The 26,423-nt window shown below is 34.3% G+C and overlaps 5 protein-coding genes across 12 annotated transcripts; 2 read left to right on the top strand and 3 right to left on the bottom strand.

Moving 5' to 3' along the window:
- Positions 1–725: 725 nt before the first annotated feature.
- Positions 726–3,903, top strand: LOC111275557 (heat shock cognate protein 80). The gene is made up of 3 exons (XM_022860944.2): positions 726–961; positions 1,414–1,555; positions 1,652–3,903. The coding sequence occupies exons 1-3, from the start codon at positions 839–841 to the stop codon at positions 3,484–3,486; spliced, it is 2,100 nt and encodes a 699-aa protein (XP_022716679.1). The 5' UTR covers positions 726–838; the 3' UTR covers positions 3,487–3,903.
- Positions 3,904–4,751: 848 nt separating this feature from the next.
- LOC111275558 (calcineurin B-like protein 3) lies at positions 4,752–7,643 on the bottom strand. 2 transcript variants are annotated; one of them, XM_022860945.2, is made up of 10 exons: positions 7,503–7,643; positions 6,759–6,855; positions 6,516–6,670; positions 6,274–6,356; positions 6,039–6,098; positions 5,789–5,897; positions 5,565–5,617; positions 5,394–5,474; positions 5,184–5,296; positions 4,752–5,065 (listed from the first exon to the last, which is right to left on the bottom strand). In XM_022860945.2, the coding sequence occupies exons 3-10, from the start codon at positions 6,637–6,639 to the stop codon at positions 5,008–5,010; spliced, it is 681 nt and encodes a 226-aa protein (XP_022716680.1). In that variant the 5' UTR covers positions 6,640–6,670; positions 6,759–6,855; positions 7,503–7,643; the 3' UTR covers positions 4,752–5,007. The 2 variants fall into 2 exon arrangements, with proteins under 2 accessions (XP_022716680.1, XP_089610273.1); XM_089754147.1 differs by lacking the exon at positions 7,503–7,643 and adding an exon at positions 7,382–7,474.
- Positions 7,644–10,018: 2,375 nt separating this feature from the next.
- Positions 10,019–15,709, top strand: LOC111275559 (WW domain-containing protein). Of its 6 annotated transcripts, none has more exons than XM_022860947.2 (10): positions 10,019–10,221; positions 10,533–10,616; positions 11,181–11,305; positions 11,657–12,408; positions 12,535–13,874; positions 14,220–14,299; positions 14,408–14,503; positions 14,581–14,654; positions 14,974–15,106; positions 15,342–15,709. In XM_022860947.2, exons 1-10 carry the CDS (start codon positions 10,137–10,139, stop codon positions 15,423–15,425), a joined length of 2,853 nt encoding a protein of 950 aa, XP_022716682.1. In that variant the 5' UTR covers positions 10,019–10,136; the 3' UTR covers positions 15,426–15,709. The 6 variants fall into 6 exon arrangements, with proteins under 6 accessions (XP_022716682.1, XP_022716681.1, XP_022716683.1 ...); XM_022860946.2 differs by having other exon boundaries at positions 10,530–10,616; XM_022860948.2 differs by lacking the exon at positions 10,533–10,616.
- A 1,810-nt stretch (positions 15,710–17,519) lies between these two features.
- Positions 17,520–20,839, bottom strand: LOC111275561 (farnesyl pyrophosphate synthase-like). The gene is made up of 12 exons (XM_022860953.2): positions 20,616–20,839; positions 20,071–20,095; positions 19,857–19,972; positions 19,654–19,740; positions 19,345–19,461; positions 19,161–19,249; positions 19,010–19,061; positions 18,650–18,745; positions 18,385–18,429; positions 18,173–18,262; positions 18,011–18,082; positions 17,520–17,929 (listed from the first exon to the last, which is right to left on the bottom strand). The coding sequence occupies exons 1-12, from the start codon at positions 20,724–20,726 to the stop codon at positions 17,801–17,803; spliced, it is 1,029 nt and encodes a 342-aa protein (XP_022716688.1). The 5' UTR covers positions 20,727–20,839; the 3' UTR covers positions 17,520–17,800.
- A 1,395-nt stretch (positions 20,840–22,234) lies between these two features.
- LOC111276412 (E3 ubiquitin-protein ligase At4g11680-like) lies at positions 22,235–24,426 on the bottom strand. 2 transcript variants are annotated; one of them, XM_022862143.2, is made up of 4 exons: positions 24,110–24,426; positions 23,395–23,940; positions 22,795–23,176; positions 22,235–22,620 (listed from the first exon to the last, which is right to left on the bottom strand). In XM_022862143.2, the coding sequence occupies exons 2-4, from the start codon at positions 23,895–23,897 to the stop codon at positions 22,474–22,476; spliced, it is 1,032 nt and encodes a 343-aa protein (XP_022717878.1). In that variant the 5' UTR covers positions 23,898–23,940; positions 24,110–24,426; the 3' UTR covers positions 22,235–22,473. The 2 variants fall into 2 exon arrangements, with proteins under 2 accessions (XP_022717878.1, XP_022717876.1); XM_022862141.2 differs by having other exon boundaries at positions 22,795–23,185; positions 24,110–24,251.
- Between the last annotated feature and the right edge of the window lie 1,997 nt (positions 24,427–26,423).

Below are 26,423 nucleotides of genomic sequence, written 5' to 3'. Positions count from 1 at the left end.
TTCAAAAATTTTTTAAATTCGATTTAAATTAAAAAAATAAAATTTAAATTTATTTATTAAATTTAATTTATATAATAAAAATTAAAAAATAGAGATAAAATTTTACATATATATTTATGTAATTATAATATTTTAATTATGTATATTTTATTTGAATCAAATCAAATTTTAATTTTAATTTTTTTAAAAAATTAAATAAAAAATTTAAATGAATTTAAAAATTATATATAATTTTTTAATATATTTGAATTTTTTATTCAAATTTTTTAAACGAATCTTTGAAATTGAACGGTTAACTTGAACTTTAATCAGATCTAATTTTTGCCTTGCACATTACTTATTTTTTATTTTATAATGAAACCAAAAAAGAAGTCTAAAGAAAAAAGAAAGAATAAAATTCCTATTAAAAAAAAAGAAAAAGGCAAACCCAATTGGCCAAGAAAAGTATAGATAAAAGCACTGAAAATTAAGACGCACGTGGCAACACCAAACCGCGCGCTCCCACTCCTTAGAGCTGCCCAATCAAAACCCAAACCTTCCTAATTATTTCGTCATAAAATAAAAAAATAAGAAAAAAGAAAAAGAAGGATCTAGAAAAAGAAAACCGCCCGCCCTATAATTAGTAACCTAAAGTCAAATTAAAAAAAGAGAATTTGCCTAAATAGAAGGATCTAGAAACCCTAATGGAGTCTCCTATATAGTCTTCGTTAGCTCCCCTCCGAGCCACACTCTGATTTTTCTGTTCTCTCTTCAAAACCCAAACCTTAATTTTACCATTTGCTTCCGATTTTGCTTTGGTTTTTTCTGCGTGTGTCTGGGACGGTAGTGTTATCCATCCATGGCGGAATCAGAGACGTTTGCTTTCCAGGCTGAGATCAACCAGCTTCTCAGCTTGATTATCAACACTTTCTACAGTAACAAGGAGATCTTTCTTCGTGAGCTCATCAGCAACGCCTCCGATGTAAGCCTGTTTCTCTCTTTCTGTTTTTTACATTTTAAAGGCATGACTTTTTTTGTGAATGTTGAGCCTTTTGGATGCATGGTTTAACGGATCTTATCTTTTATGCTTTCATGTTGATGAGTTTAGTTTGTTTATTTGTATGACAGAAAATGTTGGGTTCTTATCTTTTATTGTTTAAATGTTTGTTTTTCTTATGTTTTATATGCAACAATCTTTTCGTTGGTTGTTGATTTGTATATTACTTTTGAGCCAAAGGTTTTAAATTTCGTAAGTAAGCTATGAATTGAAGCTTAATGAAACGTTCTTGTTATTATAAATTTTTGCCTTTTCTGCATTTTAGAAGTGTAGAAGTGTGAACAAGAATATGCCTTTGGCTATGTTGCGATTTGTTCTGTTATTTTAATCGTTTTCGTTGGTTAGTAATTGTTTCACGTTAAAACAATGTCTTGTAGGCTCTGGACAAGATTAGATTTGAGAGCTTGACAGAGAAGAGCAAGCTTGATGCTCAGCCAGAGCTCTTTATCCACATTGTCCCTGATAAGACTAACAACACCCTGTCAATCATTGACAGTGGTGTTGGGATGACCAAGGCTGGTAAGTTTTTGTTATTACTTTATTAGTTCTTGTTCATTTTGTTCTTGAGTTTCAACTAAAATGGGGCTTTAATGTGAATATGTGTCTGCTATGTAGATTTGGTGAACAATCTTGGGACCATTGCTAGGTCTGGGACCAAGGAATTCATGGAGGCATTGGCTGCTGGTGCTGATGTTAGCATGATTGGGCAATTTGGTGTTGGTTTCTACTCAGCTTACTTGGTTGCTGAGAGGGTGGTTGTTACCACGAAGCACAATGATGATGAACAGTATGTGTGGGAGTCCCAAGCCGGTGGGTCGTTCACTGTCACCAGGGACACCTCTGGAGAGAACCTTGGTAGGGGTACTAAGATTACCCTTTTCTTGAAGGAGGACCAGCTTGAGTACCTTGAGGAGCGCCGAGTTAAGGACTTGATTAAGAAACACTCTGAATTCATTAGCTACCCTATTTCCCTCTGGATTGAGAAGACTACTGAGAAGGAGATTTCTGATGATGAGGATGAGGAGGATAAGAAGGATGAAGAAGGGAAAGTTGAGGATGTTGATGAGGAGAAAGAGAAGGAAGAGAAGAAAAAGAAGAAGATCAAGGAGGTGTCACATGAGTGGTCTTTGGTGAACAAGCAGAAGCCAATTTGGATGAGGAAGCCAGAAGAGATTACAAAGGAAGAATATGCTGCATTCTACAAGAGCCTTACAAATGATTGGGAAGAGCATTTGGCTGTCAAGCACTTCTCAGTTGAAGGGCAGCTTGAGTTTAAGGCCATCCTTTTTGTTCCAAAGAGGGCACCCTTTGACCTCTTTGACACAAGGAAGAAGCCCAACAACATCAAGCTCTATGTCAGACGTGTATTTATCATGGACAACTGTGAGGAGCTGATTCCTGAATTTCTTGGCTTTGTGAAGGGTATTGTTGACTCAGAGGACCTTCCTCTAAACATCTCAAGGGAAATGCTGCAGCAGAACAAGATCTTGAAGGTTATACGCAAGAACTTGGTGAAGAAGTGCATTGAGCTCTTCTTTGAGATAGCTGAGAACAAGGAAGATTACAACAAGTTCTATGAGGCCTTCTCCAAGAACCTCAAGCTTGGTATCCACGAGGACTCCCAGAACAGAACTAAGATTGCTGAATTGCTCCGATACCACTCCACCAAGAGTGGTGATGAGATGACCAGCTTGAAGGACTATGTGACCAGAATGAAGGAGGGCCAGAATGACATCTATTACATCACTGGTGAGAGTAAAAAAGCTGTTGAGAACTCCCCATTCCTCGAGAAGCTGAAGAAGAAGGGTTACGAGGTCCTCTTTATGGTTGATGCTATTGATGAGTATGCTGTTGGTCAACTCAAGGAATTTGAGGGCAAAAAGCTTGTGTCTGCCACCAAGGAAGGTCTGAAACTCGATGAGAGTGAGGATGAGAAGAAAAAGAAAGAATCTTTGAAGGAAAAGTTTGAGGGTCTTTGCAAGGTTATCAAGGATGTGTTGGGTGACAAGGTTGAGAAGGTTGTGGTCTCTGATCGTGTGGTTGATTCTCCCTGCTGTTTGGTAACTGGTGAGTATGGTTGGACTGCCAACATGGAGAGAATCATGAAGGCCCAGGCTTTGAGGGATAACAGCATGGCTGGATACATGTCGAGCAAGAAAACCATGGAGATCAATCCCGAGAACCCCATCATGGAAGAGCTGAGAAAGAGAGCGGATGCTGACAAGAATGACAAGTCTGTGAAGGACCTAGTTCTACTGCTCTTCGAGACTGCTCTCCTCACCTCTGGCTTCAGCCTTGATGACCCCAACACCTTCGGCAACAGGATCCACAGGATGTTGAAACTTGGGTTGAGCATTGATGAGGATGCTGGTGATGCAGATGCTGATGCTGAGATGCCCCCATTGGAGGATGCTGATGCTGAGGGCAGCAAGATGGAGGAAGTTGACTAAGCTTAACACGTTCTTATGCGAACTTTGTGGTTTCATTTTAATTTGAAGGGTACCCTTAGCTCTAATATTGTAATGGTTTTACATTTTCTTTGGTTTAGTCCAAAGCAAAAAGTCTGGAAGGAGGTTTTGAAAATTCTGTCAAACTCTTAAATGCTGTTTATTTCGGGATACCATTATTTAGCGCCTCATCCTTGGTTGTGACTTGTGATGTCTATGAAATACAAAGTTATGTCCCCAAGCTGTTAGCAGAGGACCCGTATCTGTTGTAGGAGAGGTTCTCATATCTCTATCAAGCGGTTATCACTCTATGACGCAAACAACATATTTCGTTGTATAAATGTTCAGCTAAGTGGGACCTATGGTTCCTAGGGTGTGTTGAGCTTTGACTCAAAAATCAAACAACTTTTAATTATGTCAGTTTGAGCTTTCTTTGAGTTAAAAATTGAGTTGAAGTTTGAATTCTATTTTAAATTCATTATTCGACAATTTGAGTTGAAGTTTAAATTTCATTTAAAATTCATTATTTAGAATTCAATTAAACTTTAATTTTTAAATTTAAATTTAATTTGAGATAAAAATTAAATTATTTTATTTCATTTAATTAAAGCTTGACTAATAAGAAGTTTAATTTTTATATGTTCAAATTTTAAATTTGATTATATACTTGCATTTAAATTCAAATTGATATAAATAAGGATAAATTAATAATTTTTTAATTAAAATAACAAAAATATATTAAAATTTAAATTTTTGATTAATTTCATGAATTATTTTAGTTAAACATTAAAATATTTAAATTCAACTTATTTGATAAATTAAATTATTCAAATTTGATTTAACAATAATCAAATTGCTTAAATTTGACTTAATAATTAAATCAAATTTGAATCTTATTTGAATAAATTTTATCTACCCAAATAACTTATCAATATTAGTGAATTGCTTACACTCCGAGTAACCTACTAAATTATACAAAATTTTGTCCCTTCAGACTAAATTATACATATTTTTTTTACATAGTAACTAAAAACACATTTGGCTACAATTATATTCTTTGGTTATTCAAAAGATCAAACTATTGTCTCCAACAATTTACAATTATCCAAACTTTTTAAATCAATTTACAATTTAAACTCATATTTTTTAAACCCTAAAACCACCCAAACTCTAAATCCTGAAGCACCTAAACTTAGTGAAAAAGAGTATATAACAAATTTTGTTTATTTGCCGCATTCAAGTTTTACATCCACAACAAGGATACCACATTGGAGGTTATAGTAGAAATTTTTTCAAAAGGACCAAGATTTTTTACATTGTAACACCATAGAGAAAGATACACGCAAAATATTTCAGCACCAATTGACCAAAAGCACTGAGAACAAGAAGAATGTTCAAGGGTTGAATATGGACACGCACAACAAAAAAAATTTAACCAATAAACCAAAACACCACACAGACTCACTGCTAGAATGAAACAAGCCATAATTAACCGTCTATGAAGCTTTAATCCAATTGTTGAATTTAGGTATCATCAACTTGTGAGTGGAACACAAAGCTCGGGAATGTTGTGGTGATGTCCCTGCTCAAGGAAACAAATGAGAACGGCTGAAGGTGGGAACAAATCGCTAACGGTAAGTCTATTACGGTAACCTACAACAGGCAATAGCGTTCCATGATAGAGTATATTTGGAACTTACTTGAGGTATTGCAGGGTCATATTTTTCAGAAGGGATGGATGTCGCAAAACAAGGCTTCTCCACTCTTCCTTGTCAATTCTCCCATCATGTTTCGTATCAGCTTCCTCAAAGGTCTGTTGCAAAGCTCCAAAATTTAACATGTAGAAACTAGAAAAATGAAAATGAAAAATACAAGCATATGACTTCAAGTAAATCAGATTGAGCGATCACCTTGTCAATTATACTTTCTATAACATCATCTGAAAGGTTCATGCCAGATTCAGCAAGTGTAGCCACTACCATTTGCTTCACCTATGTATAAAAAGATATAAGAAAAAAGGAAAGAATGATAGAAGAAAGATAGAATACAAAAGATCAAAATTGACAAAACGTAATGCTTACCTCCTGCCTCTCAATGAAACCTTGCTGCTTGAGATCATATAGTTTAAAAGAGACTGCAGAAAGGAATCAAAGAATTAGGAGAAGACAAAGTACATGCTTAAGTTCGTAATTCCATTTCCATGCCAGTCATTTACATCCAACCACCAAGTTAAAGAGATTATGACTTATGGCCAAAGAAGCAAATAAAGATCCCAATGTAGACAACTTAAATATTTGACACGTACACTCAATCTTATCGTCAACGGGTGCGTTTGGATGGAAGACAGAGAGAGCACGAGCAAACTCTTCAAAACCTAGAATTCCATTATGCTTTGTATCAAACAAGTCAAATACCTGCAGTGAAATCAGAAATACATTGACAGCAGCTCAGGCAAGTTGCCAATAACTTGAGTTAAAATACTACAAAGAATAGGCTTGATGAGATGGTCAAGAATCCTTTTATCAAGGATGGAAACAACGTTAGATAAAAAATACCCGATCTGCAAACAAGCTCTCTTTTTTGTTGGTTTTGAATAATGCCAATTGAAACTCCTCCTGCCAAGTAGGAATATCAAATAAAACTCAAATACTGAAATGGTGAAGGGGGAAGAACCAATTCAATTTGAGTGATCATCAAGCCCAAAAACTTGACAAAAATAACAAAAAGCGTTGATTGATAAAAAACAAAATGCAAGTAAAAATAAATAAATAAATAATAATAATCAAAGACCTTGTTAATCAACCCGTCATCTATCACAGCACTGCTTATCTTCTTGAAGAGCTCATAAAGAGCTTCTATTTCACTTACACTAACTGCATAAAGGTGCGCAAAATAACAAATTTTAGTAGAATAACTCAATAACTAAAAAAACACAGGCAAATCATTCAAAAGCATTGACACTATACTCTAGCAATATAGTAAAAGCTGAACAATATTATTTAAAAAAAAAAAAAAGAAAAATGATAACATACACACTGTCTCTCTTGCAAGAAGTTCAGGATCGTCAAGTCCTCTGGATTGCTTGTACAAATCAATATCACAGCATTGCAGTAGAGAAGCAAATAAATGCTTCAATCCGTCTATGCACTGCAACATGATATTCTCCAAACATCAAAACACTCCATACCTAGGCAACAGGAAAAGAGGTTAGAAATCCCATGCACATCATTCTTTCTGTACGCATAATCTGTCTCAAGGCAAATAACAGGACAAACCTTTTAACCATTTCCTGATTCTGCTGACTGAAGCCTAAATGTACGAGTCTGAATCCTTAAAGTCGTAAACTTGGACACCTCAAAATCAAAATGATATCTGTTTTACAATAGGAAACCAAGATCTCAATCAGTGCATTCCATAATCTTTTCCTTTTTTTTTCTTCCTTCTAATTTTCTCTATATGGAGCCACACATAAATATGAGAACAACTGCTCCATGTTCATTATTCATGCATTGGACATACTCCAAATACAATCAGACAATCCACACATACAGCATAATCAGGAATCATTGAAATACAAAGCAGAGGACAACAAGAGTCATCCTACCAACAAAGAATTGTACATTACATCCATTCTACAAAAATTACAGGTTCACCACAAATCACCCAGCTTTATATCAAGACTCTTTAATTATCCCAGACATTGCTGTAGTTTCAAAATCAAATACTCATCAAATCAAAAGCATCAAAAAGACCAATTCAAACCCAAAAATCATAACTTTATTACAAATTGACCCTGATCGGGATCCAATATAATCGATTCCAAAAAAAAAAGCCAAAAATCTACAAAAAAAAGAATTAAATTGCAAAATATAAATTTAATAGATCTATCGACGCTTACGAAATTTAATTAAAGCTATTTAATTTAAGCTGGCAGAGATTCAAAAAGTTTCCTTTAATTTTCTCGGGAAACAAACAGAGAAAAACCCATTAATGAATAAAAAAAAACATGTTAGTATTACCTTTTTGGGGGGAGAGTTATCTGGGAAAGTATGGAAGATCTGTGAAACCGGCGGTGAGTTTCGCGAAGCTGTGGGGTGATAGGGATGTAGAGCTGCAGATTTCAATAATTTATACGCAGACATGAAAAAAAAGAATTTTTTAATTAATTAATTGAAATTTAAAAATGGTAAATATTAATAATTAAATAATTAGATAAGTACGAAATTTTGACGGTACGTGGCACCTGACGCTGATACTTTGACGGGCGAGGCTGCGTTTGTTTGGTTTGACAAAAGGGAAGTTGATAAAGACAAGGAAATTAAACGGCACCGTTTTTAGTTTTTATTTGTTTCATAATCCTAATTATTTGTCGTTACGTACACGTGCTGGTGAGTAATACTATCCTAATTTTTTTTTTTTGGCCAGTTAATATTATGGTAATTAATTAAGCTAAGGGTTTGGAATATTTATAAGAAATTTTAATATTTAATGCATTAATAATATATAATTTTTATATATTATCATTAAATCATAAATTGTTATATCATTAATGAACAAATTTAAAAAATAAAATAAAAATTTAAGGATTGGATTTTGTCATTAAAGATTGCTGTGGATATCTTTAGTTATGGACATAATTTTATTATTATGGTGATTTTGTTATTCATGGTTTTGAATCATTTTTTAATTAATAATCATTAATTTTATTAAAATTAAAATTTATTGTAATTGACGTTATTCAAAATCAAACATTATTTTGTTTAAAAGCACTCAAATACTCATACTGTAATAGTTATATTGTTAGTTTCTATTTTGCCCATTTGTAATTGTTAATATAATAACAGCAATTGATATTTTTCATGATAATTTTATTATTATTATTAATATAAATAATTACGAAGGCTAAGTAAATGAAAATTATTTTTTATGAATACATATCATATGAAAATATTTTTAATTTATGAGATATTATTTGTTTTAATTTATAAATTTTATAATTTTAATTTTTTATTTATATATCATAATAAATTTATAAAATATTTTGATATAAGATTGAGATATCATATATATAATCTTATCAATAATATGATTTTAACTCAAAATTTAATTAAAATTAGATAATACATGTGAGTGTATATATAGACATATGTAACAATTACAAACCAGATACTATGGTTACAATTTTTTACTAATCTGTACCATGTTCTTCAAGGAACATGTTTGTGATAGCATTCAAGTTCATACACTTACAAAGATATCAATTGTCGTATCAAAGATTTCATTCATTTTATTTACTTCAAATAGCTCAAGGCCGAAAAACGTACAAAATAAAAATATTCTAACTCCAAGTAAATAATTATTACAAATAACAGAGAAAGTAATAGACTTAGACAAGAAACAACTTCCTTGACGTATCAACCACCATAAGGCAAGAAGAATTCTATTAGACAACCTATGCTTTTTCCTTTTCTTTCACAAATGAAAATTTTCATATACAATTTAAATATAAGACAGATTATAATATAAATATAAACTTTTTTTTGTCGTTTTTTTTAGTCGAATCACTCGATCTATCATTATACTATAAAAAATAAAAAAAATTACAAAGACTTAACTTGATTTATTGAAGTTTTGAACAAATATTTTAAGTTTAATCAAATTCGAATATTATATTTATAATTGTTAATGAAATCTAATTTGATTCAACTTAAATAATATTATATTTACAATGATGCATAAATTGATAAAAAAAATAGAGAGAGAAGCATTTAAAAAAAAAGAAGAGGTTAAAAGTTTTCATCTTCACTTAATTATAGAGTTTTGGTCCTATATTATAATTTAGATAGAAAGAGTTAAATTTGTACATGCTATACATTTGTTTGCTACATGTTAAAAAAATAATAATAATACAAAGTTTTTCAAAGTTTAAAAACATGTGTTTTTCGATTATATGTCGTGAAGCAAATGGGGCGGCTCATGGGCTATCCTCAAGAAATCAGTGATATTGTAACACAGGAGCGGTTTATCCATAATTGATGAAAATTTATTTTAATTAAAAAAACACGTGTTTTTAATTACTATATATAAATATAATTTAGTCCAAAGAAATAACATAGCCAATCATTGCCACCATGTGACAATAAATATATATATATATATATAATTCTACGCTTTAATTATTCTACGACTAGCATCTAAACCTTGCTTCGTTGTGAGACAATCGATTTGGATTTATGTAATTATTAACAAATATTTTATTTGTAAATAAATAATAATAATTTAGTTTAGATAAAAGATATATATTTAATTTGTTCAATAATTAAATAAATAAAAAAACCTCTTCCAATCCAACAACGCTACAAAAAAACCAAAGCCCAAACACTTTCAAACAAAGGGCTCAGCCGAGGACAGAGGTTCATTTAGGTTGGTTATCTAGTAATAGCAGTTTCTGAGTCCGACCCTTTAAACGGCGCCGTATTGAAATGTAGGGAAGCTGGAGCCAATACAAAAACCCGCGACGCCTCTTTTTGAAGCCGTAAAGGTAAAGCTATTGATTAAGAATTCAAAATCTAAAATCCCAAATTGAAGAAGAAACCCTAGATAAATTTATAAATAAAGGTATTGTCTTTGAATCATAATTCAAAATCAAATCGATGGGAAAGAGAAAGGAGCGTCGTCTAGCTGCTCTGAGCAACGCCGGCCGCCGTGTTAAGCTCGATCTCTTCGCGGAACCCTCTGGTAATCTTTGTCTCAATTTATCTACTCTTTCAATTGAAGAAAGGGCTGAAAACCCTAGAATTGTTGAATTTGATTTTTGTTAGTATCCTGGAGTGCAAGGAAAAGCAAAGGCGATTTCTTTTTGTTCTGTTTTTTTTTTTTTGGTGGCTTAAAAAGATTTACTTATGATATTTTTCAGTAAATTAGCAAATCAGATATTAGCTGAAGAAGTTAGCTTGGAGCTATTAAAAAGTGAATAGGGATATGATGCTTTGCGATTTATATATTGTTTGTGTTTTAACTTTTACGTCATTTATTGGAACTTTTAGAAGATTTGGGTGGCTCCTCAGTACATGAAGAAATCGATGGGGAACCGAAACATCATGCTGGGTTGCCCAATTCACCATCTTCTTCAGGTGGGTTCCGTCAGTTTTCTTCAAAAGGACTATGTAGAGAGGGCATGAGTGGTCTACGTTATTTTGGTGGAAATATGGAATTTATGCCAGACATATTATGTTGTTTGCCTCCAGAATATGTTTTCAGATTGCAGGGTGTTGCTGTGGTCTTTGGAACATTCATACAAAACCGAACGGGTCCTACCAATGTGATATTTTGAATGAGTCCCAATGTGTTATGCTCTATTTCACTGCATCAAAGCGTTTTGCAGATTTCATCTCGAAAATTTTTCTCTTGGTTCGTATGTCTCTTGGCTTTATTTTCATAATGCTTCCACTGACATCTTTCTTTGATGTGTAACAGGTGGCTGCCATGAGTTGCTCATAGAATGCTCCTAATGCTTCTGTTAAATTTATCATATGGATTTTTTTCAGTTTTTTTTTTTTTTTTTTTGGAACTGTTTCATCACTTTTCTACATGAATGTTTTCTCACTCTCTGATTTTAGGTTTAGATATAGTGACAATCATCAATTATATAAAATTGTTGTTTTAAAGTATTTAACATATTAGTGTCATGTCTTCAGGTCAACAACCACCAAACCCTTTGCTGTTACTTGGCCAGTATAGTGATGATGAGTTGGATGATGAGTCGGATAAAAGATTAGAACATCGCACTTTGGATGGTTCCATATCTGACCTTGATGACCGGGTAATTTTGGATTCCCTCTTTGCTGTCTGTGAAATTATGCATTGGTAGGACCTAGGTATGAGTCTTTTCTCTTTTTAGCCCTCTTCCTTAAGTTGAAAGCAAGATGAGCTTGATATGGAGTTTAGTTTGGCTGTATTGGCTGCTGTCTGGTCATTACTCTTTCTATTTCTTAAATCCATGATTTGTAACAGTGGAATTCATTCTTTTAACTGAAATGATGGGAGCATTGTGGGTTAGATTAGGAACATGTTAAGTTAGACTGGCTTAAGGTTTTCATCATTTTGTTTCATTACATATTTGATAGTTGGAAGTTACTTTTCCTTCACATTCTCATTGCTTAATTTTGATTAGGCTAAGGGGCCCCTAAGTGAGACCTGCAAAGATACAGAAGCTGATGCAGGAGAAGGTCTTGATAATCTAGAGGTCAATCAACAGAACATAGAGAAAGATTCTACTCCAAATTCTATCCAGAACTTGGTAGGCGTTGATGATAGAAGAGATATTAATGTCACAAGTGAATTAGTCAAGAATGATTCTGCAGAACAAATAGCTGTTGCTGGAACTTCTGAAGTACAGGTCATTGGAGAGGTGGGCTCAGGCTGGAGGATTTTAATGCATGAAGAGAGTAATCAGTATTACTACTGGAACATTGAAACTGGTGAAACTTCTTGGGAGCTGCCTAATGTTTTGCATCAGATAAACCAATCAACTTCTGACCAGAAGGCTCCTACTGTTGAAAATATAGAGCCTCCTCAAGTGGGTATGCATGATTTGAAATCAACTCTAAGTGCCCAACCAATTGGTGGTAACTTGATTCTTCAAAGCAAGGTGTATGATAATGAGCCGAAGTTGGATGAGCAGGGCGGAGGATGCAAAAATGAAGCTATGAAAGATAAAAGTTGGATCTCTGATGTCAATAGAAGTGAATTTCAAATTAGTTCAGATGCTGTTGGTACTTGTTTGGCTGGTGGGAGTTTTGATGGCTCTGGGAACTATACCAATGATGAGTTTGCTAATGATGAAAGTAAAACAAGGATTGATCTCTCTACTCATCTTTTGAGGCAAGGGGAGTGTTTGCTAGAGAGACTAAAGTCACTAAAAGTGTAAGAAATATCTAATTGCTTTCCTTCATCTATTATCCGGTTATATGCTATTACTTATAGCCAATATAGAAGACCAGAATTTCTTTAGTTTTGGTTATTTACATGTTAATTCAAACATATTTTCAGGTCTGAAGACAACCTGCAAGGTCTGGGCTGGATGTCTGAATGTATTTTGGAAGTTGAGATTAGACTTTTGGATATCAAGTCATTGTTTTCTTATGGATCATCTTTATTGCCATTTTGGAGGCACTGTGAAAGGCAGCTAAAACGGCTTGAAGGTATTGTTAATGATAAAATTTACCAGCTTGCAAAATCAGTAGTTATGGAAGAGGCTGAAGAAGCTCCTGCCTCTTTTGAAGAAAAGCTCAAGACAAACGAAGGTTCATGCAATGAAGTTGAAGCAGATGGACAGGGTATCAATGCAATTGCTTCTACACCTGACATTTCTCATGTTTCTACTAATGTTGACACATTAACAGTAGTCAATAGTGGTGTAAATAATCAAGTTAACTCCTGCAGTGCTGCAAATATGGTAAATATTCCTTCTTTTGGATCACCTACTGAACATTGTGAAAGTGAAGCTGAAATAGGTGAACTGGTCAATGGAGATACTCTTTCTGGAGAAGCTAATTCTAAGACTGGAGTCCATGCTGGAGAGGATGTTGACATGGATGTGGACATGGAAGTTGAAGATGCAATCCCAGCAAGCATGATGGCCCTCAGAGATGTGCCCCCCAATGCCCTGGAGCAACTAAACCCTTCTGCTAATTATTCAGCTGTTCCGCCACCTCCAGATGAGGAGTGGATTCCTCCACCTCCTCCTGATAATGAACAAGTTCCTCCACCACCACCTGATGAGCCTCCTGAAAATTCATATCCTCCTCTCCCATCTTATGTGGAGACTACACCTCTTACTTATGTAGAACATTACAACCTAAGCTATTCTGATTCAAGTTATCAGTATTATGGACATGCAGTTAGTGAAGTCCCAGTTGGCGGTTTCTATGGACATGCTGATGGATGTCAAATTGCTGTACCCCAATCTTCACTTTACTACCAAGCAGTTCCAAACACATATTCTGAAAGTGCACCAGTTACTGCTAACCCTGTTGAGCCTGTAATATTTTATAACCTTCAAGGCAGAAGTGCATCTTCTGTGCCTACAGCCAGTGGTACAGAATCTTCACAGTTGCAGAGTGAAGTGGGCACTATCAGTTATAATACTCTTGCTTCAAATCAAGTTGGATCTGATGATGATCTTGCAGTAGCAGGACCCAGTGTGAGAGCCAATGTTCCTACTGTTAGTGAGAAGACTGAGGTAGCATCAGTGGGGATCTCTTCTATTTTAGCCACTATTGAAGCTCCTGCAACCACTTCTGTTAAAGATGGTTCTGGTACTGCTGGTGCTGCTGCTGCATCTGCAGCAGCTGCAGCTTCATCATCAGCTCTGAAGGTTCAATCTAAAGGTATAATTTTGGGCCATAAAGTGTTGTGTATCAATTTAATCTTAAAAATTATGATGGTAAGAAGCAAAGAGATTCTACAAATGTTTTAGGCTTATCTTAACTGTCAAACCTTCAAATGAACCAGATAGATATTGGTTTTTCTGAGCAATATATCTTTATAAATTGCATCTGACTAATAACTTCATTTGTGTACTTGAAAAACTTAATGAGAGTCGTGACATTTGTTTACTTGAAAAACTTAATGCAAGTCGTGACATTTGTTTACATGAAAAACTTAATGAAAGTTGTGACATTTGTTTATTGGAATTGATGACAAAAAGTGATTCTGTTTCCTTTGTTTGTCAGCTGCACGAGCTAAAAAGCGGACAGTTGGTGTTGCATCCTCCTTGAGGTCTAATAAGAAGGTCTCCACTTTAGTGGACAAGGTATAAAGATTTACCTGTTACTTTCTTTGAAGATTTCTCTGTTGCTTGTTGGTATATATCTCTTGTTTGTTTTTGAAATCATTAGAATTAGTGCTTCTCTTTTATCAGTGGAAAGCTGCCAAAGAGGAACTGCATGAGAATGCAGAAGCTGAACCTGAAAACGCCTATGAGGTGTTAGAAAAAAAGCGACAACGGGAAATAGAGGTCTGCAAATGAACCTTTGTTCCTTGCTTTTTAATTCATTTTCATTGGTTCTGTACCTTACTTTTCTTTGATTGCAGGAATGGCATGCCCAGCAACTTGCCAGTGGAGAGGCTAAAGATAATGCAAATTTTCAGCCTTTGGGTGGTGATTGGTAAGGATATTATATTCTATATTGATAAAAAAGTTTCATTTATTTTGCTGTAAACTGTTAAATTTAGGTGTGGCCATCTACTTTAGTGAAATTAATGAGCCTGAGCATTGAGAATGAGCGGTAAATTCAGGAGAAAATTGCATAAGATATTCAATTTTACTTATCTTATTGTGTTAGTGCAACTGCCTCTGTCTTGTCCATTTCTGTATGATGGAGTGGAGATCTTTCCAAATGCAAGATATTCTCTTCTATTAATTTTTTAAATCTCTTTTGGCCTTTAACTTTTTGGTGATATGCTTTTTCTACTTGATAAATATAGGCGTGAGAAAGTAAAGCGGAGAAGAGCACTGAAGGCCAAAGAATCTACAGAGACTCCCTCAGAGGTGCTTCCTGATGGAAACCAACAACCTGAGTTAGACGAACTCTCAAGAGGTCTCCCTTCTGGTTGGCAGGTAAATGTCCATTGTTTTCCCAGTTTTGTTTACTTATTTTGCAAAACCAGTTGAAACACTGTGTGATTGGCTTCCAAGTTCTGTTGTAGACTGTAAGTGGATTTTTATTCTTGGTTTATTTATTTATTTTCTTGAAGGCTAATTCTGGCTACTCTTGGTTTATGGTGTGTTTTCTTCATGCTCTTTGAATTTCTGATTCCGAATTTCATCATTACTGTCTGTTCTCTTTCTCCAGGCTTATTGGGATGAAACTTCGAAACAGGTCTATTATGGAAACACCAACACCTCGGAGACAACTTGGATTCGACCAACGAAATAAGTTTGAGACTCAAATCAGTTTTCTTGTCATTTTCCAGTTGGATCAATGTATTGTTTCACCTTTTTTTTTTTTTTTGGCCCTCTTGGAGTTTACCCAAATGTACATCCTTACTAGAGGCAGCTTAGGAATGAATCAGGTAATTTTCCCTGATGGCAGAGAGCAGCATCTGAAAACGATAAAAATTGAGTCCTAGGGACTTGTTACTTGGTAGTCACTGTTAGGTTGTTAAGGGTTTCTCTTTGACCCGTTTTGTCATTTTATTTGGTCATTATACTTGTTTTGCATCTTAGCTTGTTATTCTTAAAATTTTTCTGCCAAAATGACATTTCCAACCAAATTCAAGGACTCCATTGGAGAAGTTTACTTTATCTTTGGTAAAGAAAATGAGAGAATGGTTGATGATTGATGAGAGATGCAGGGGAATAATGGGTTTAAGTTTTTTACTTTCAAGATAATAAGGATCTTCCGTAATTTAACAGTTCCTGATAACCGAAGTACAACTGAATGGGAATTGGGATGAGAAGTTTTGTATTAATCAGAATCAATAAAGTACCATAAAACTGGCAAATGAAGCAAGCATCAATCTATCTCGAAACGATACAATTGCAATTTTTCATGTTAATAAAATTTTCGACATCACTACGTTCATTTCAGGAGAGATTACTAATTCATAATCATGCACCATTCAAGTACTCAAAACTTTGGATTATATAGGAAATTCCTTCAAAGCTGCTAGTGAGCTTGGAGAGAATCACTGATGGGCTCGGATTTAGACTTTGCAAGCAAAGAAAGGTTTGATCCGACAGAGCCTCCCCTTGTCATGCCTGCAAGTCTGTGGTGACGGCACCTGAATGAGCCTGGATGAGTCGTGGGAGAGCAGAGGCAGTTCCACCTTGCCCCTGATGGCTTGGTCATGCTCCCTGGTCCTCTAGGCGAGACATGCAATGTTGGATGCGTCTTGATTTCCTCCAAGTTGATTTCTCCAAGAGATAACTTTGGGATCTTACCCTTTAGGTTGATCTTTGGAGGCTTTGGTTCCCCTTTTTCGTCCATGGCTTTCTTAATTTGGTGTGACTTCAAATTGAGAAAATGCAACCATTTGTCAATAAGAAATAAGAAATACGTACGACTGTATATTAGAGTCATATTAATAAATTAAGATCAAAATTATTTTTTACTAACTTTAACAATTGGAGTGCACATTTGGAATGAAATCATTTTTTAAATTTTATTTTTTTAAACTGATTATGAAGATTTCAAATTCAAACAAAAATTTTAAAAATAAAAATATAAATGTATCATATTAATGTGAAATTGCACTCTTAAATATTTATGATTGTATTATAAAAAAAATAAAATAACAAACGTGCATGAATTACATACGTTTGATTAAAAAAATGATACAATTTTTAATTTCAATCTTTAAAAGTTTAATTTCAATCTTTAAAAGACGAAAAAGGAAAAAAAATAACAGATGAAAATAACAAAGCTTGATAACCTGATAATTGGAAAGAAAATTAGAGATCTTTCCAGTTTCTTGATCCCGAGAAGAAAGTTTTTGTCAAGGAAATTAAGACACCGGAATTGAGTTAGAGGAAGAGGACAAAGAGAAGTATTGATTCCAATGGAGAAATACAAAGGTTGACAAACCAAAAAAAGTAGCTAAAAATGCTAAAAATTTGCATTGGTTTTCCGTTGGTTGAGGACATGTGGTTAACTCTCAATCAATAATTTATTTTTCTAACCCCTTATTTCTAGATTTTGCATTTCTCAATGAAAATTACCATGCCAAGAAATTTTGCCAACTAATTAACTCCTCACTAACATCCTTGGTATGTGTTTTTCCAGAAACCCATGTTTTTTCTATCAAAGTTTGACAAAAGCATGTATGAGAATCTTCAAGAGAGCAACCTCAGCATTGGACAGTGTCTGATTTTGTTGATTCAAGTTTCCATGTAGGGGGGCTATACAAGAAACATTGTACAGCATGTTTTTGCTATGATGGTCCAATAATTGATGTAAGATAATGTGAACCAAGTTCAAGCATAATGTTCATAAAATGCTTAGGTACTAAAATGACAAATGGGAATTCAATTTTGGAGCATGAAATCATTTAAAACTGCTTTAACATAATATTCTAGCACAAGTTTTACTCAATATCCCCTACAACAGGCAAATGGTTGTGATGTCAATCCTCAGACCATCAGTTTCACTACTATTATGTAGAGATTTGCTAAATAATCCATGTCAGAGTCATCAGATGACTAGGTACTTAGACCGACATTTATTCATCTGCAATTGGATAATACCAACGCTTAATAGATTAGAACCAGTCTTCCGACATTTATTTGTTCTTCTGTGCGCTGTTGAAGTTTCTACTTCTGCCTCCTGTATATCTTTGCCAAAAATGATTTTAACACTGCTTGTACTGCTTTGCTTGGATGAGCCTCGTTTTGCTTTATTATCTTCTCATAACTCTCGGTTTCGTATTCCTCAAATGCACCCTACAAATGGTACCAGAAATCTGTCAAAGAAATATTGCAGCTCATGAATGCAAAGCAGAAGCAGATGGCACTAGGACGAACCTGAATATCCAAGGTTTTATAGAGCTCTTTCACCTTGGCAACACATGCTTGATCTGATTTTCCATAGTTCTCCTGGAAATGAAACACAAATTAGGTGGAGGAAATCGGAAATATTGTATAAAACAACAAAACTGTAAATCAGAAGGTGCGATTCCTGCTTACATATAACAATTTCTTTTGGTCCCCATTTGCACGTTCCAGAGCTTTTACAACCAACCAAGAGCACTTAAAATCTTCGATATCAGTTCCAACCTAATAGAGAAGAAAATTAAGTAGTAAGGCGGCCTTCAAGTGATCTAGTAAAATAAGAGAGAAAGTGCAAAGTCAAACCAATTGCATTACATGAACCATATTAGCATAACCCTGAAACTCACCTTGCCAATTACCTCAGGATCACCGAAACAATCTAGAAAATCATCCTACAAAGTTGAAAATCCATCAGGTGAAAAGTGGAAAAGAAAGATATTTGCTTATTTAATGGCTGACAGAAGGTGCTTCACCAACCAAAACAAAATACTTTTAGAAATTCTTTTAATTAACAAATGTTCCATGTTTTACATTTTTGCTTTCAGTAGTTCCTCATATCATATAGCTGTCAAATTGGCACGCAGAAAATCTAGTCCTGCAATTAGTGGTCACCTGTACTTGGAAATAGGTTCCCATTTCAACAAGGACATTCTTCACATCAGTATAACTGTCAAGATTCTCTCCTGCCATAAGCAATGCACATGCAACCTGGTTTGTTCGGAGAAATTAGAAGCAGATTAAAACATATCCTGACATGAAACTGCATTTTTTAGTTAGAAGCAGTTATCACTTGTCCAAAATTATGGAAGAATTATTTGATACAATGAAATGACAACAGGTATGAAGCTAAATGCCTATAAAATGAATGAACAAGATGTATGCTAGAAGCAAGCTTGAATGATCAACTATAAATTGCTTAATTCGCCAGACAGTGTGACTGCAAATCTTGGCAAATAATAGAAAGGTACTTACTGGAAGGTAAAATGAGTAATAAGCTGTCTTGTACTGAACAATCCTGCGGTGACTGCATTAGAACAAATCATTTGATATGTTAAAAATGCAAAAAAGAATATCATTTGCACTGAAGTTATATTAACTGCAACAATTTCAAACAGTCCCTTACATTGACAATGAGTACTTTGATAGGTCTTTCTCTCCTTGAAGTGTGGTAATTAAGTCTATCATTTGCCCAGAAGCTGTTTGAAATTCCACCTAAATAAGAATAGTTCAGATACACCATTAGCACCAGATTATATCAAAAGCGAATGATCATCCGCAGTCTGCAGCCAGCACAACAACAAACCCACCTCATTGAATAAATCTAGCAAATCCACATAATAAGGCTTTCCTCTAAAGTGCTTCTTGAGAATTCTGAAAATTTGATTACGCAGAATTAACCCATCATTGACAGCAATCATTCCAACCTATGATGAAATTGCCAGAAGTCAGAAATTCCATAGAATTGAGAAAGCTAAACCACTGGCTTATCTCAAGTTTCTAACTCCTTTGACAGGTCCAACTGGTTTGCAAACCGATTTTTCCCCATAAAGTACAAAGTAACTAACATGCTTGTATTGTCGTACTAGGAAGGGGGGATCGTTCTTGTTATGTCTTACCTTTGGAAGCCTGAACCAGCATGGTCGACCTCTACGAGTATGAGAGCTATCCATGATATCATCAAGAACAAGAAAATATGCTTGAAGCTTCACAAATAAAAATTAAAAAGTCAATTCCAGTAAAACAAAAATGACACAACTGTTGCAATTATTGATGAAATGAGGATAAATAAAAGAAAAAATTATGAATCTTTCAGTCTTACCCATTCAATGCACCAACCGAGGGCACATGCAAGAAAAACTTCATCATCACTCAGCTCTTTTCCTTCTTTCAATAACTTGTAGCTTTCAATGACAGACAACCCTCGGTTCAGCTTTCCTGCCAACAATAGAATTAAGTAAGCAACCTTAACAAAGATACAAAGCCTATTTACTATAGATTTCTGGTCTTTATTGAGAATCGTGATCAATCCACACCTCCAGGTACATTGTAATCCAGCATCTGCAACAAAAGGAGAAACCAAATTATCATGATTTACAATTATTCATAAGATACAATTCAAGAAAGGGGTGACAACAAGTCCTGTAACATAAACTAGTTAAAGATTATAAGATCACACTATCTAATGGGATAGATACACTTTCAATTAGTACAAAATGCAAAGTTTAATGTTACATAAAAAGGGAATAAAATCTAGCAGGCTCAGGCAAAATTTCAAAAATCAGCTGATATATCCAAAGTTCAAATAATCCATGGATTTTCATCTCAAAACAAAATATTCTACTCCCAAATCTTTTTCTCCTTTTCCAACTCTAAATTCAATTTAAGCAGAGAGCACCTAACTTTACCACAAAGAAGAAAACTTTAACAGAGATTAAACCAACAGAATCCAAACAAGGAACCCCAGAAAAAAGTCCTCCCAGAAGAACCCAATGGAAAACCATTCACAACAAACAAAAACCCACAAGGCTAAAAAAGAAATAATAGAGAAAGAGAGAGAGAGAGAGAGATGGAGAATTACACGCTCTACCCATTGGTGAGACTCATCAGTAAATTCAAAAGACGGGTCATTAAGAAGCTCTGATTTAAGTACAGAGTAGACCTCCAAAAACTTGGATTTTAACTCACTCATGTCTTGGCCTGGCTTTTGCTTGTTTGTTATTTCCGATGAAGGAACAGGAAAGAGAGAGACAAGAAGTACAAAACGATTTTAGATAGAGCGTGGAACGGTTGGTGTTCGACACTGGCAGTGGCTGCAAAGGAAGAACCAAAATATAAAATAAAAGACACGAGGTTGTCGTTTTCTAAGTAGGTTTTTACCCTTACCAACCAACTATTTTCCATACCATGAACCTTTGTCCTGTTTTATTCTCCCAAAAACAGTTTGATGTATCAAAGTAATTATGACCCAAATTTTTAATTAATTTAAAAATGAAAAAGTCTCGTTTAAAAATCTAGTCGTATCGAAAACCATTAGCATTTGATTTATGAGCTTTGACGAGTGCCGAAATCAACAAGGAAATGGCCCTTCAACCAATGGCAATAGTTTATTAGCATGTACTCTCCGTTTTGATAATCACTTCATTGCTTTTAGTCCAATAAGCCATCCCATGGTGTCTGCATTTTTCAACATGTAAGATTTCAGGATTTTAGTCCTACAGCTTAATTGACCAATTGCCATGATATAAAATATGCCAAATGCTCCTGAATTTCTGGTCCAACCCACAACTTTATAGCACTCCAAATCTGAGTCTAGATTGATATCAATAATTAAAAAAAAAGGTCTTTGTTATTCAATCCGAATTTTATGAGGTGAAAAACACTTCAATTACTCATAACATAAAATTAGCAATTAAAGGAAAAAAAATGGTCATCCAAAGGCGGCTATGGTTTTCAGAGGTGAAATCCATCCTAGAGAGATTTAATAGAAAAGGAGAAAAAATTTAATAATTTAAAATATGACATAATAATATGATATAAATATGATATAAAAATAAAATATAAAAATGACATGATTTAAAATTTTAAAAATAATTATACATAAATTTAATAAAATTAAAAAAATACATTTTAAAATTTTATTTTATCATAAATTATGACACATAATTTTTATATAAAATACTATACAAATATATTAATTTTAATATTTATAAATACATAAATAGTTAGATCAGGAATAGGAGTTGGAGTAGAGAACCAGGGCTGTTTCAGCAAAAAAGTTTTCAGAACCTCTCGTACATAGGATTGGAGGGTCTTGATCTGAGTCTGATAAAATCCATATAGCTTAATCATTGATTGTTCAAATGCAAAAACTACAATTTCTGGAAGAAGATATTGCCCAAATATTCTGGATTTGGTGCTAGCAAATAAAAGAAAACATGCATGAACTTCTACTTATACCCTTTCTGATGTATAAAATGTTCATATCAAACTTCAACCAAATGGCAACCTCCACCCTATAAGGGCAAAAATAATGTTGTAGAAATTAATAAATAGAAGGAGCTGCCTAATCAATAGTTGCCAACTGGTTTTGGTTTTATTCGTGGAAAAATCTTAAAATGAATTAGATTAGCTACTATATGCATTATTTTACAGCAGACCTTGAAAAAGGTACATAGAAGTTTGGGGTATCAATTACACTTGGAAAGCAAAATTATTCATTCTTCTTATATACATATTCTCATAAACAGTATACATCAGTATGGTTTTGTGTATGTTTTTTGGTTACTGGTGAGTATCACTGTACAAACAACAAAACTCACTCAAATAACCTTTGTAATTATAAAAATAAATCACACCATAGTGAATCAAGGAGGAGATTTGGGGGGGGGGGGGGGGGGGAATTTGAAGGAAGAGCTTTTCGGCTGTGATCTTGCTTTCTATCTCTCCAGTTCTTGTTTGCAAAGAGGACAGCAAGATATGATTCGGAGCCACTGATCCACACATTTGAGGTGAAATATGTGGGAACATGGCAACTGCCTCACCTCTTCTTTGTCTTTATACTTGGCCAGGCAAATGCAACATTCCTGTCAAATTCAACCACAAGAAATTAACAAGAACAGATCATTAGCCTGGAAGATTAATTTAAGTCTGTTTTTTACCATTCTTGTGATCAAAGAAAAGCTAGAAAAAGAGCATTAATTATGTTATATATTTAAATGTTCAACATGGGAATCTTGAATTCTCCATATATGACTTACTGGATCTTCATTTGCCCGGCTTGCACTGCAGTCTGAATCATGATCAAGCTCTAAGTTGGTGTTGATTTCTTTATATCTCCAACTAGGCAGCCTGGAGATCTGATCATCAGATGCACCTCTTTCATTGGAACCCATGTTCATGTTGTAACCTAGGAGGCTGCTAATAAGTGGCACACAACAACATAGAAGTAGGAACAACAGAAATGGAAAAGAGTAGCTGAGAGCATTCCAAGCTAGCAATGAGATACAGAGTACATGAAGATTTGGGGCTCGGTGGAAGGATCCAAAGCGAGAATCAAAGACCCAAACATTTCCCATCACAAACCATATTGCAAAGAACAGCTCTAATGAAGTCCGGCATTTGTTCATCAAATGTGAGCTCCTGAACATACTATATCTCAATTAATAGGCATGCAAGTAAGTTTTGTATCATGAAATCTTGTCATGGGACCGAAATGCTCGAGAAAAACCATTTCCTAATACAATTTTGGGTTTCAACATATTCTTCCAGAACTGACATGATATGGCATAATTAGACCTCAAATTCTGATATGATACCATGAATAACAGCAAGATTGAATCGAATGATAAGAAGCTTACCTTGATTCTTCATTTGTCCTCTGTTGTTCGACATCAGAAAGGCCAAAACCATCCCCTTGAGTTATGTGAAGATGACGGTAGCGCCCATAAAGCAGTAACAAACTAAGAACACAACCAATATCATAGCCAACAATCCATACTCTCATAGGCCAAACAGGCCTCTCCTTCTTTGAAATGGCCAAAGTGAACGTTGTGATGCTTATTTGAATTACCAAAGCTAAGAACTCCAGCATCATCCAAGTGCTAGAATTGAAAGGATTGGACCCAAGATCGGACCTTGATCCATTTTGGTAGTGGAAAACTCTTCTTAAGAAAGTAAACCACCTTGCTCTAGATATCCTCATCGCCGTTCTTATCAAGAGTGAAGAAGACGGGGCACGAGGAGACCTATTCCGGGTACTTGCTGCCATTCTATCTTCTACTCCGGGAGGATTTGATGAAAATGAACCTGCAGTGCTTGAATTACACAATGAATCCGGTTGAAAAGAGTAACGGGTATTCATGCTTCCCAGCTCCAAAACTAATGAACAAATACAGCTTCAGCCACTGTAATAGCACAAAATCCAATATCACACTTTATTTCCAAATAACAATTGCAAAAACCAAATCCAATCTTTTGTCATATGGTACTAACAATTAATTGTAATTCCTCAGCAGAAATCTTATGAAACTGATGATCACAAATATCATATTGAAGTAGTTGAGAAACAAATACCAGAAGGTTTAGGTAGTTGCCAAACTGTTGAATTGAGAAGCTTGAATACCTGCAGGCCTAAGTCTCAAGGCCGCCATAGTCAACTTGTCAGCCACAGCAGGACGAAACCCACCAAATTAATGCGAGCCAACTTCTAAATACTTTCAAAACCTGTACTTCAACAAATCAGAAGTTTGTTTGGCGGGCACTTGCTAAATATAGTCCCTCAAAAGTAATAAAGAAACCCACTTTTACAAGGAATTCACTCCACAAAAAGCACTAAGACATGAACAAAAACCATAAAACTTAGGTGGGTATTTAAGGATATAGGCCTTTGAATGAAGAAATCTTCAATAAATTGAAAGTAGATATAGAAGGTTGGGGGAGCAGATAAAACAGAGAAGATGGTAGCAGAGAGAATAAGACAGGAAGGTGAAGTTGGGTCTCAGATGGTGACCACGAATCAACTGAAAAAACCTTTGCTTTGATTCCAAGTGAATTGAAAGAGGGAAACTTGGAGGGAAGCTAACCGTTGGCCTAACTTCCCTGAGGTTTTTGTGTCTTAAGTAAGCAAAGCTGAGACAGCAACTGCTTCTTCAACTGCAAATCTTCTCCTCCTTCTTCTCTCTCTTCCTTATAAAACAATTGGGATAAAAGCAAAGCTATTTTCTCCATATTTTAGCTTGAGTTAATCCCACTTCAAGGCTTTAATCATCCAAGTGGTAAACAGATTTTGTTTTATATAATTGATTCTATAACATATTCTCATCCATGAAAAATGTTTTGAATTATGGCGGCTACAGTGGTTGTGACAATTCCAACTATTTTTATGGTTGTGGGCAGTTGGCCACCAAATCCAACCAAGTTGTTTCCATATAGTATCATGTTAAAGGATCATGACTCCATGAACTTTTTACTTTTTGTTACAAATTATTTAGCAATAAAACCCCACTAATATCTCTTACTTTGGTTAACACACTGTTTCATGCATGAGAATCAATTTCACTCATGAAAATTATGTGAAATATCTGAATTGTTGATCTTGGATGATCATGACAATTGTATTTGGTTTATAATATGTTGCCAAGGTGCCTTGTTTGATCTTCCAACTGATTATGTTTATCTGTGTTTTCCGAATTATAATAAGTGTAATGTCTACTTTGGTTATGTCATTGATAAATGAATTCATAGGGAGCCCACAGGCAGGCAGATGGATTATCTACTTCCAGAAGAGACCAAGGAACTTTGACCTCCATGTTTTCTCCAAATCAAATTGTGGTCTGAAACTGGTCTTGAAGTACACTTGTCTAGGCAAAGTGGCCCTCCATATCTGAGTAGGTGTCCTTAGGTAGGTGTTTCATTCATTTGTGTTCTAGTTGAATGAACTCTACTAAACACAAAAACCAAGTTATTAAATTTTTTTATAGTGCGATACAGTGTTCGAATCTCAATTTTTTTCAACAATTTCTATTTTGTATGAAAAATCGAACACTAATTGAAACCAGAGTTAATTACTAATATGTTTTATGTTTGATTTATTTCCAAATTATTTGGAAAAACAATCATATATTTAAGAATTGGTCAAGCTCAACATTATTACAAGGAAATAGGAGTTGGGTTTAAAAAAAATTGTGTATCTTATTTTGACATGCTTTTGACTGTGGTAGCTAGCAACTGATAGCAACATGTAGATTTCTACAATGGCCATATGTTCCAGGGTTAGGCAATGGTCACACTCAGAAATGAATTTCTGATTATCATCTAATTAAACAGATTAAAAGGAAAACTTTTGGCATGTTTTTCAAGCAATACTTGATGTAATACAAACTAATAATGTTTCAAAGCCTCTTTCAATTCTTTTTCCTTGATAAGAAAATCAAAGAGGAAAGAAGAAAAGTTGAGGAACCCTTAACTCATACTCAAATTAATTTACAAGAATTAACAAGGAGTTGAAGTTTCAAGGAGTTGAAGTTTCAAGGCTTTGGAAGGTGGAGGGTTAATTGAAAAAGACACGTGTCCATTGCAAAATTGGACAGGGATTAGAATTATCTAAGTGTTGAATTATTAGTCCAAATCTAAAAGTACATTCAAGATTTAAAAGAGTTTAGATAAAAATTTAAAATTTATTAAATGGGTTTAGGTTTAATTTTTAAGTTCGTTTAAATTTCGAATGGAACCTTGCATAAAAGAATTAAAACCCAAGTCCAATTCATTAGATTTAAATAAAATATATATAATTAAAATATTACAATTATATATGTGAATTTTTATTTTTACATTTTAAAAAAAAAAAAATTTTTAATTTTTTATTATATAAATTAGGCTTAATAGATAG

The sequence above is a fragment of the Durio zibethinus genome, chromosome 25 (assembly GCF_047325235.1).
Source record: "Durio zibethinus cultivar Kanyao isolate XHJ-2024 chromosome 25, ASM4732523v1, whole genome shotgun sequence".
NCBI classification, from domain to species: Eukaryota; Viridiplantae; Streptophyta; class Magnoliopsida; order Malvales; family Malvaceae; genus Durio; species Durio zibethinus.
Note: the sequence above shows the minus strand (reverse complement) of the source record. Positions and strands in the feature narration are given on the sequence as shown.

What these genes read in the sequence shown, in the direction of transcription:
- LOC111275558 (XM_022860945.2), bottom strand. Translation starts at nt 6,639, where the DNA reads ATGTTGCAGTGCATAGACGGATTGAAGCATTTATTTGCTTCTCTACTG. An exon ending in ATGACGGGTTGATTAACAAG is followed by an intron (nt 6,099 to 6,273) that starts GTCTTTGATTAT and finishes CCTACTTGGCAG; the next exon opens with GAGGAGTTTCAATTGGCATT. An exon ending in CGTTGACGATAAGATTGAGT is followed by an intron (nt 5,618 to 5,788) that starts GTACGTGTCAAA and finishes TCCTTTCTGCAG; the next exon opens with TCTCTTTTAAACTATATGAT.
- LOC111276412 (XM_022862141.2), bottom strand. Translation starts at nt 23,897, where the DNA reads ATGAATACCCGTTACTCTTTTCAACCGGATTCATTGTGTAATTCAAGC. An exon ending in AGGACAAATGAAGAATCAAG is followed by an intron (nt 23,186 to 23,394) that starts GTAAGCTTCTTA and finishes ATTGAGATATAG; the next exon opens with TATGTTCAGGAGCTCACATT. An exon ending in GCCGGGCAAATGAAGATCCA is followed by an intron (nt 22,621 to 22,794) that starts GTAAGTCATATA and finishes TGAATTTGACAG; the next exon opens with GAATGTTGCATTTGCCTGGC.
- LOC111275557 (XM_022860944.2), top strand. Translation starts at nt 839, where the DNA reads ATGGCGGAATCAGAGACGTTTGCTTTCCAGGCTGAGATCAACCAGCTT. An exon ending in TCATCAGCAACGCCTCCGAT is followed by an intron (nt 962 to 1,413) that starts GTAAGCCTGTTT and finishes AATGTCTTGTAG; the next exon opens with GCTCTGGACAAGATTAGATT. An exon ending in TGTTGGGATGACCAAGGCTG is followed by an intron (nt 1,556 to 1,651) that starts GTAAGTTTTTGT and finishes TCTGCTATGTAG; the next exon opens with ATTTGGTGAACAATCTTGGG.
- LOC111275559 (XM_022860946.2), top strand. Translation starts at nt 10,137, where the DNA reads ATGGGAAAGAGAAAGGAGCGTCGTCTAGCTGCTCTGAGCAACGCCGGC. An exon ending in TCTCTTCGCGGAACCCTCTG is followed by an intron (nt 10,222 to 10,529) that starts GTAATCTTTGTC and finishes TGGAACTTTTAG; the next exon opens with AAGATTTGGGTGGCTCCTCA. An exon ending in CAATTCACCATCTTCTTCAG is followed by an intron (nt 10,617 to 11,180) that starts GTGGGTTCCGTC and finishes TCATGTCTTCAG; the next exon opens with GTCAACAACCACCAAACCCT.
- LOC111275561 (XM_022860953.2), bottom strand. Translation starts at nt 20,726, where the DNA reads ATGAGTGAGTTAAAATCCAAGTTTTTGGAGGTCTACTCTGTACTTAAA. An exon ending in ACCAAAAGAAATTGTTATAT is followed by an intron (nt 18,083 to 18,172) that starts GTAAGCAGGAAT and finishes TTTCATTTCCAG; the next exon opens with GAGAACTATGGAAAATCAGA. An exon ending in ATAAAACCTTGGATATTCAG is followed by an intron (nt 17,930 to 18,010) that starts GTTCGTCCTAGT and finishes TACCATTTGTAG; the next exon opens with GGTGCATTTGAGGAATACGA.